Source organism: Melanotaenia boesemani, chromosome 2 (assembly GCF_017639745.1).
Source record: "Melanotaenia boesemani isolate fMelBoe1 chromosome 2, fMelBoe1.pri, whole genome shotgun sequence".
Taxonomy (NCBI): Eukaryota; Metazoa; Chordata; class Actinopteri; order Atheriniformes; family Melanotaeniidae; genus Melanotaenia; species Melanotaenia boesemani.
In genome coordinates, this window is record NC_055683.1 from 8,434,780 (window position 1) to 8,444,812 (window position 10,033).

At 47.2% G+C, this 10,033-nt stretch overlaps 1 protein-coding gene across 1 annotated transcript; it reads left to right on the plus strand.

Annotated features, from left to right (window-relative positions):
• The first annotated feature begins 216 nt into the window (after positions 1–216).
• On the plus strand, positions 217–9,785 carry LOC121648853 (ribonuclease inhibitor-like). Its single transcript, XM_041999288.1, has 5 exons — positions 217–298; positions 2,296–2,341; positions 3,768–3,941; positions 8,086–8,247; positions 9,648–9,785. Exons 1-5 carry the CDS (start codon positions 217–219, stop codon positions 9,718–9,720), a joined length of 537 nt encoding a protein of 178 aa, XP_041855222.1. The 3' UTR covers positions 9,721–9,785.
• The last annotated feature ends 248 nt before the right edge of the window (positions 9,786–10,033 follow it).

Genomic DNA, 10,033 nt, shown 5'->3' on the forward strand with positions numbered 1-10,033 from the left:
ATTATCTGCATACGACTGGGTCAGGGTTTGCGTGGAGGTAGGAACATTTTTCCTTCAAGTTCGGTTTTTATATATCTTAAAAGTTGTATATATTTGGCGTATGCTGGTTTTTGTACCTATACAAGCTTGATAAATGAGGCCCCTGTTGTTTGGCTCCATGATTTCAGTCTGATTGTGTCCCTCATATCATTTCTCTTCCAGCTCCTGGAGGACAACATGATCACTTTCATGAAGAACGAGTTGAAGAAGTTTCAGAAGCTTCTGAAGCCAAATTGCCCAGAATGCTCAGTGTTGGAGGGTGAGGATGTGGAGCACAGGAAGAGCAGCAGAGAGGCGTTAGTGAAGATCACAGTGGACTTCCTGAGGAGGATGAAGCAGGAGGAGCTGGCTGAGCGTCTGCAGAGCAGTAAGAGGATTTCTCTAAAGATTGAAGCTGCTGGATAAATGACACATTTACTGATGTCTCAACACATGAACATCACATATTCACATCCTCATTCCTCAGAGGCTTCAAATCTTTACTAACTCATCTTATTTCTTCTTTTCTTTCAGAACTTCTGGCTGCAGCTTTTCAACGTAAAGTAAAATGTGGTCTGAAGAAGAAGTTCCAGTGTGTGTTTGAGGGGATTGCTAAAGCAGGAAACCCAACCCTTCTGAACCAGATCTACACAGAGCTCTACATCACAGAGGGAGGGACTGCAGAGGTCAATGATGAACATGAGGTCAGACAGATTGAAACAACATCTAGGAAACCAGACAGACCAGAAACAACCATCAGACAAGAAGACATCTTTAAACTCCCACCTGGAAGAGATGAACCAATCAGAACAGTGATGACAAAGGGAGTGGCTGGCATTGGGAAAACTGTCTTAACACAGAAGTTCACTCTGGACTGGGCTGAAGACAAAGCCCACCAGGACATCCAGTTGACATTTCCACTGACTTTCAGAGAGCTGAATGTGCTGAAAGAGAAAAAGTTCAGCTTGGTGGAACTTGTTCATCACTTCTTTACTGAAACCAAAGAAGCAGGAATCTGCAGCTTTGAAGAGTTCCAGGTTGTCTTCATCTTGGACGGTCTGGATGAGAGTCGACTTCCTCTGGACTTCCACAACAATGAGACCCTGACTGATGTTACAGAGTCCACCTCAGTGGATGTGCTGCTGACTAACCTCATCAGGGGGAAACTACTTCCCTCTGCTCGCCTCTGGATAACCACACGACCTGCAGCAGCCAATCAGATCCCTCCTGACTGTGTTGGCATGGTGACAGAGGTCAGAGGGTTCACTGACCCACAGAAGGAGGAGTACTTCAGGAAGAGGTTCAGAGATGAGGAGCAGGCCAGCAGGATCATCTCCCACATGAAGACATCACGAAGCCTCCACATCATGTGCCACATCCCAGTCTTCTGCTGGATCACTGCTACAGTTCTGGAGGATGTGCTGGAAACCAGAGATGGAGGAGAGCTGCCCAAGACCCTGACTGAGATGTACATCCACTTCCTGGTGGTCCAGACCAAAGTCATGAAGGTCAAGTATGATGGAGGAGCTGAGACAGATCCACACTGGAGTCCAAAGAGCAGGAAGATGATTGAGTCTCTGGGAAAACTGGCTTTTGATCAGCTGCAGAAAGGAAACCTGATCTTCTACGAATCAGACCTGACAGAGTGTGGCATCGATATCACAGCAGCCTCAGTTTACTCAGGAGTGTTCACACAGATCTTTAAAGAGGAGAGAGGACTGTACCAGGAGACGGTGTTCAGCTTCGTCCATCTGAGTGTTCAGGAGTTTCTAGCTGCTCTTCATGTTCGTCTGACCTTCATCAAGTCTGGACTCAACCTGATGGAAGATGAACAAAAAGTTTCTGTTTGTTCAAATGAAGCAGATCTACGTCTCCATCAGAGAGCTGTGGACGAGGCCTTACAGAGTCCAAATGGACACCTAGACTTGTTCCTCCGCTTCCTCCTGGGTCTTTCACTGCAGACCAATCAGAGTCTCCTACGAGGCCTGATGACACAGACAGGAAGTAGCTCACAGACCAATCAGGAAACAGTCCAGTACATCAAGAAGAAGATCATTGAGAATGTGTCTGCAGAGAGAAGCATCAATCTGTTCCACTGTCTGAATGAGCTGAATGATGGTTCTCTAGTGGAGGAGGTCCAACAGTCCCTGAGATCAGGACGTCTCTCCACAGATAAACTGTCTCCTGCTCAGTGGTCAGCTCTGGCCTTCATCTTACTGTCATCAGAAGAAGATCTGGAGGTGTTTGACCTGCAGAAATACTCTCCTTCAGAGGAGGTTCTTCTGAGGCTGCTGCCAGTGGTCAAAGCCTCCAACAAAGCTCTGTAAGTACATATATAGCAGGATGAGGAGAAATATACTGCTGCTGGTTTATTCAACAGAATGTCACAGAGAACTACTTGTCTTACTTTTGCTGCTCCAATTTGCTGCAGAGCAGGTTTGCTTCTGAGATCAGAGATGAACACAGGTGAAAACTCAGCCTCATAGAAATTTGAAGAAGTCAAATAGATATAGGCAGGGCTGGAATTACACTGGGGCTTTCGAGAAAGCCTTATTTTCACACGTGCACCACGACTTGACATGTCACATGCACCCGCATTTATATTTGTGCACGTGGCGTGGTCAAAAAAATGGTTACTATTAAAAAAACTACGGTATGCAGCTTGTTTAATCAGAAGCAGTGACGGAGAGTTCTTTAATCACAAAAAGAAGCACATCAGGTGGTTATGTGGACTCTTACAGCACCCAACAGACAAACAATGCTGCTGTCCACCGTGCTAAAGGAAAAAGAACGGATCATCCGTGTCGTTTGGAAGATTTTTAGGGCTCCCCCTAAAGTATCACCTGGATCTCTTTAGAGGAGCTCCTCTGCCTTTCAGGGCAGCCAAGTTCCCCTTAGCTCCTCCGTAATTCGAACCCTGGATATAGGTTTTGTAATACTCAGATATTTTTAGAACATCTGGTATTTGTTAAACATGGTTGCAGCTACAGTCTTAGCATTAGCTGTGCTAATGTGAAAGCTAATAATCCTGCAAAACAAACTACCTGTGAATGCTTTACTTTGTTTATACTCTGGCTTCACACTGCTGCATGTCATCGTATTTTTCTTTAGTGTTCCTCTCATGTTGTGACTGCATCACTTCCATCTTGTAATAGACCACAGTTTGTTGCACATGCAAAGATCTAAAAACTAAAGAAGTTTGATGTGTGTGTCTACATGCACTAAGATATCAGAACATTAGGGGTGAATGGAGGTGTGTTAATGTCATTTCTTTAAATCAGATTATCTGATAAAGGATATCAGATTATGCTGTCTGCATGCTGATTTGATTAATCTTGTTGACTTCAGGAATCAGATCATGATCAGGTTGTTAGTGTGTATGTAAACAGGCTCATTGATGGTGTGACATAGTTCCCACATGACAAAGTTCATGAATCTATTCCTCACTGATCTGATCTGAAATCAGCCCCACCCATTACCCTGATAGGTTAGTTCTTGAGGTACATGATGTACTTTGTTGTATGAATGAAATTTTCAGACTGTCTCTGATTCTCTGGAAACTTTCAACCACCATGCTGACTCCTTGTTCATTCATGATGTCTTTGAGCATTAAAATCCACCACATGGACACAATAACAAGGTTAGAAACCTGATTTCTCTACAGGTGGTCCTTCAGTCTGCATCCACCATGAGGGCTGATAATTTTGTCACATATATTATGTATATTTTCTCTGTAATTTTCTCTCCAGGCTGAGTGTGTGTGGTCTCTCAGAGAAAGGCTGTGGAACTCTGTCGTCAGTTCTCAGCTCCCAGTCCTCCAGTCTGACAGAACTGGACCTGAGTAACAACGACCTGCAGGACTCAGGAGTGAAGGAGCTGTGTGGTGGACTGAAGAGTCAAAACTGCAAACTGGAAACTCTCAGGTCAGGATTCATCAAACTGAGAGTTTAAAATGAGTTTTTATTAATAACTAATAGAAAAGCTATGGAAGGTGTTTGTATGATTGTCTTTTTTTAGGCCTCTTACACCACTTGAACTTACCAGAACCAGTAAACGGACCCACACCCTGAACCTCTCAGAACATATTTGGGTCAAACATTTAAAATTCAGCAGTTGACTGAAAACATCCATCCATCCATTTTCTTCCACTTATCCGGAGTCAGGTTGCGGGTGCAGCTGCCTGAGCAGGGAAACCCAGACTTCCCTCTCCCCAGCCACATTCACCAGCTCATCCGGGGGGATCCCGAGGCGTTCCCAGGCCAGCCGAGAGATGTAGTCCGTCCAGCGTGTCCTGGGTCTGCACCGCTTCCGGTGGGACGTGCCCGGAACACCTCACCAGGGAGGTGTCAGGAGGCATCCTAACCAGATGCCCGAGCCACCTCATCTGGCTCCTCTTGAAGTTGAGGAGAAGCGGCTCTACTCTGAGCCCCTCCCGGATCACCAAGCTTCTCACCCTACCTCCAAGGGAGAGCCCAGCCACCCTGTGGAGAAAACTCATTTCGGCCACTTGTATTCGCGATCTTGTTCTTTCAGTCACTACCCACAGCTCATGACCATAGGTGAGGGTAGGAATGTAGATCGACCGGTAAATCGAGAGCTTTGCCTTTTGGCTCAGCTCCTTCTTCACCACGACAGACCGATGCAGAGTCCGCATCACTGCAGACGCCACACCGATCCGCCTGTCGATCTCCCTCTCCATCTTTCCCTCACTAATCGACAAGACCCCGAGATACGTGAACTCCTCCACTCCTCCACTTGGGGCAGGACCCTATTGCAGACCAGGAGAAAGCACTCCAACCTTTTCCAGCTGAGGACCATGGTCTCGGACTTAGGTGCTGATTCTCATCCCTGCCGCTTCACACTCGGCTGCGAATCGCTCCAGTGGGAGCTGAAAATCACGGCCTGATGAAGCCAACAGAACCACATCATCTGCAAAGAGCAGAGACCCAATCCTGAGGCCACCGAACCGAATCCCCTCAACACGTTTGGCTGCGCCTAGAAATTCTGGCCATAAAAGTTATGAACATAATTGGTGACAAAGGGCAGCCTTGGCGCAGTCCAACCCGCACTGGAATCAATTCTGATTTCCTGCCAACAATGCAAACCAAATTCTGACACCGGTCGTACAGGGACCGGACAGCTCGTACAAGTGGGTCCAGCACTCCATACTCCCGGAGTATCCCCCACAGGAGTCCCCAGGGGACACGGTTCAATGCCTTCTCCAAGTCCACAAAGCACATGTAGATTGGTTGGGCAAACTCCCATGCCCCCTCAAAGACCTTGAAGAGGGTGTAGAGCTGGTCCACTGTTCCATGACCGGGACGAAAACCACGCTGCTCCTCCTCAATCCGAGGTTTAACTATCAGGCAGACCCTCCTCTCCAGCACCCCTGAATAGACCTTACCAGGGAGGCTGAGGAGTGTGATCCCCCCGTAATTGGAGCACACCCTTCGGTCCCCCTTTTTGAAGAGGCGGACCACCACCCCAGTCTGCCAGTCCAGGGGAACTGTCCTCGATGTCCACGCAATGCTGCATGTCAGCCAAGACAGCCCTACAGCATCCAGAGTCTTAAAGAACTCTGGCCGGACCTCCTCCACCCCCGGGGCCCTGCCACCGAGGAGCTTTTTAACCACCTCAGCGACCTCAGCTCCAGAGATAGGAGAGTCAGCACCAGCTACCCCAGACTCTGCTTCCTCATCGGAAGACGTGTTGGTGGGATTGAGAAGGTCTTCAGAGTATTCCCTTCACTGCCTCACAATGTCCCGAGTCGAGGTCAGCAGACCCCCATCCCCACTGTACACAGTGTTGACGGAGCACTGCTTTCCCCTCCTGAGCCGCTGGATGGTGGACCAGAATCTCCACGAAGCCGTCCGGAAGTCATTCTCCATGACCTCTCCAAACTCTTCCCATGAGTTTTTGCCTTAGCGACCGCCGAAGCCACTTTCCGCTTAGCCCGCCGATACCCATCAGCTTCCTCTGGAGTCCCACAGGCCAAAAAAGCCCGATAGGACTTCTTCTTCTGCTTGACAGCATACCTTACTGCCAGTTTCCACCAACGAGTTCGGAAGTTACTGCCACAACAGGCACCGATGACCTTACGGCCACAGCTGCATCTGGCTGCCTCGGCTCAATGTCCCCCGCCTCGCCCGGGATATGGTTGAAGCTCTGCCGGAAATGGGAGTTGAAACTCTTTCTGACAGGGGACTTCTCAGCAGATCCTTACAACACGCCTGGGCCTGCCAGGCCTGACCGGCGTCCTCCCCCACCATCTGAGCCAGCTCACCACCAGGTGGTGATCAGTTGACAGCTCCGCCCCTCTCTTCACCCGAGTGTCCATAACATGCAGCCGCAACTCCGACGACACAACTACAAAGTGGATCATCGAACTGCGGCCTAGAGTGTCCCGGTGCCAAGTGTAGATGTGGGCACTCCTATGTCTAGATAAGGTGTTCATTATGGACAGTCCATGACGAGCACAGAAGTCCAACAACAAAACACCACTCGGGTTCAGATTGGGGGCGTCGCGGGGGCAGCTGCCTAAGCTGCCCCCAGATTCCTCCCAATCACACCCCTCGTCTTGCTGTCATTGCCCATGTGAGCATTGAAGTCCCCCAGCAGAATGAGGGAGTCCCTGGAAGGAGTGCTCTCCAACAACCCCTCAAGGACTTAAAAAGTGTGGGTACCCTGAACAAATAACAGTCAGGACCCCCACACGAAGGCGGAGGGAAGCTACCCTTTCATCCACCGGGGTAAACCCCAACGTACAGGCACCAAGTCGGGGGGCAATGAGCATGCCCACACCTGCTTGGCGCCTCTCACCGGGAGCAACTCCAGAATGGAAGAGGGTCCAGCCCTTCTCGAGGACAGTGGTTCCAGAGCCCTAGCCGTGCATCGCGGTGAGTCCAACTATATCTAGCTGGAACCGTTCAACCTCGCACACCAGCTCAGGCTCCTTCCCCGCCAGAGAGGTGACATTCCATGTCCCTAGAGCTAGCTTTTGCAGCATAGGATCAGACCGCCAGGGTCCCCGCCTCTCACAGCCACCCAGCTCACACTGCACCGACCCCTATGGCCCCTCCTGCAGGTGGTGAGCCCACGGGAGGGGAGGGCCAGCTACCAGGCGCTCGCCTCTATGCCCTACCTCCAGAATGAAAACTGACTGAGACTGACTGAAAACAGAATTATGAAAATATATGTAGAATGTTGAGTCTGAAGATTTTAATACAAAGTCAAACTTCTTGAGACAGAATGGGAAAACTGAACATTAGACATTTTGTTTCATAAAATATTTGTAATGTGAAAAAAAATCTAGAATTCAACATGTAAAAGAGTGAAAAGTTTATTGAAGGACAGAATGAGCCAAACGGCGTCATGAAGTAAAACTGACAAAAACTAAACACAAACGATGTCCAGTAGATCCTGGAAGAATCATAGCTTCTATCTTTAAAGGACGGAAAACAGGAAATATTAAAGGAGGCACAGAGAAACTTAGTGACACAGAGTTAACAGGCTCCACTTCCCCATGACTGTCTAATCAGTTTCTGGTGGATGATCACATTATGGTACGACAGCAACAAGCTGTTCATGGACCCGTGACCACTGGGTTGTTATGAAGGTTTGTGCCTGGACATGGGGGAGATGGGGATTATTTTGACTTTAGAGCTTTTAACCCTAAAACTGGTGCCCACAATCACTGGTAAAAAAAAGTTATAATGGTTTGGCAAATGTCTGCGCTCTGAGCACTTCTAGACTTCCACATGTTTTAATCAGAATAAGTAGAGCCAGCAGAGCAGCCTCTCTCTAACTCCACCAGGCTGAATGAAGGAGGATTGATGCCTTTACAAAAGATACAAACTCCCCTGAAAACATGATTGGTGGATCTCGGTAGAAACCTGGAAAAGTAACATTTGTCACAAACTAAGTCATGAATTCAAAAACTTGGAACAAATGAAGACACAAAGCCAAAAATGTGAGACAGGTCCACTTTCTCTGAACATCTGATGACGTTCAGCTTTAGTTTCACAGCAGTTCTCTCAGAATTTCTGTCATATGTGTTGTTTTCTGCAGCCTGTCAGGATGCCTTATCACAGAGGAAGGCTGTGCTTCTCTGGCCTCAGCTCTGACCTCCAACCCCTCCCATCTGAGAGAGCTGGATCTGAGATACAACCATCCAGGAGACTCAGGAGTGAAGCTGCTGATGGCTGCACTGAAGGATCCACACAGACTCAGGTATGGAGAGGCTGCTGCAGCCACACAATGTCTGATAGAAGAGGAAGATCTGCAGACATTTTCTCTGTCCTTCACTCAGTCCTGCTTCATGCTGGATATGAGTGTTATATGAACCATCACACATGTAGGAGCCTTTTTCCTTTGCTCACAGCAGATATGTGAGTAGGAGAGTCTCCAAGGAGAACATCTGCAGGAACAACAGTGATAACTGTCTGTTGCTCAGAGTTTCTTCAGTCTGGAAACATCTCTGCAGGTTAAAAGGACATTCTGTCATAGAAACATCTTTTCTGTCCTCTGACCCTGGATCAGACAAGGAGATGCTCCAGGAAATGTTAGCTTAGCTTAGCTTAGCACAGATATTTATAAAAGCGTGTGAACAGTCATGTTCTTGTAAAGTTCTCTTTAGAAATCAGTCCATGTGGAAATGTGCACGTGTTGATCAGACCTGTATTCCTACCTCTGTATAGATACATTTAAACACATGATGGATGAAAAGCTTCCCATGAATGATGATGCTCAGTGATTCTCCCACTTACTGGAGGCTCCTGATGCTGAATCACAGCAACAGACCCACAACATGAATTTAGATGAGACACATATAGAGCAGGAAGCATTCTGGTCCCTGAAGACTCGTTCCCTCTAGATTCTTTCATTCATGTCGTCTTCTGTTGGTGCCGCTGCTCCGTGCAACGTCACACATGAGTGTCGTTGCAGTTTTTATCAGTTTCCTTCAATTAGCTGCACACAGCTGATCACAATGATGGAGACAGTCAGTGGAGCCCCTCCCCCTGATCTGATCTGAAAAGAGGAGTTAGACAGGAAAACACAAGTTCTTTACTTCTTCATGCTCCTGAAGTCTGGCTTAGTGTTTGATGATCTGGACTCATAATGAGGACATGAATGAAAATGACTGAGAGAGTCACTGGATTTCTGTCCAGACTTTGTCACTTTACACTCAATATTCACTCAGCAGTCACATGACTTAAATGTAGGTTGTTTTAGCAGAAAATGCAGCGTCATGCTAAAGATTTCAGACCTGCCGGTGGACTGGATTCCTGTGGGACTGGATCAGGAGTCTTCCTGTATCAGTGCTGCTGATCAGTGGTGTAAATAGATGATAAGGACCTACTGGAGCCACTAGGAGGCGGAGTAGAGCCCTACTGTCCCGTAGGAATGGACTGATAACCACTGATAATGCTGCTTCAGTCATGTGATAATGATAACGGCTGGATCGGGTGCTGGAGGAGGTGATGGAGATGGCAGTGTGTGTGTGTTGTGATGAAGATGATGATGTTACATCAGGTTTCCTGGTTAACGTGAAAGGACTCAGTATGTTCACAGCTGATGTTGAGGAAAGATGAGACAGACTTTCCTGAATCCTGTCACATCCTGTATTTCAGCAGCTGCAGCTCCATGTTTGACCACCAGAGGCAGTCTAACCTCTCCTCTTCACTCAGGACTTTAGAGCTTTGATGATCCCATGCTGCTGATTCAGTAATTACTAATTCAATAATCCATCAGATTATCAATCAGCTTCAATAACAACACAAATTTATTTGTATAGCACATTTCATGTACAAGACAATTCAAAATGCTCTACATAAATCATTACAGCAAGGTGCAGAAAGCAATACAAGTGCATAAAAAAATAAAAAATAAATAAAGATTAAAAGAAATTCAATTAATGAAATAAAAGCAGATGGAATATGCTAAAATACAACTGATGAAATACAAGAAATAAAGTTAGACAATATTAAAACATGATTGCAGCTTAAAAGAGCCAGAT

Excerpts from the sequence above, each read along its gene's own strand:
- LOC121648853 (XM_041999288.1), top strand. The coding sequence starts at position 217 with ATGATCACTTTCATGAAGAACGAGTTGAAGAAGTTTCAGAAGCTTCTG. Across the intron at positions 3,942-8,085 it reads TGCAAACTGGAAACTCTCAG|CCTGTCAGGATGCCTTATCA; the intron begins GTCAGGATTCAT and ends TGTTTTCTGCAG. Across the intron at positions 8,248-9,647 it reads AAGGATCCACACAGACTCAG|CAGCTGCAGCTCCATGTTTG; the intron begins GTATGGAGAGGC and ends CCTGTATTTCAG.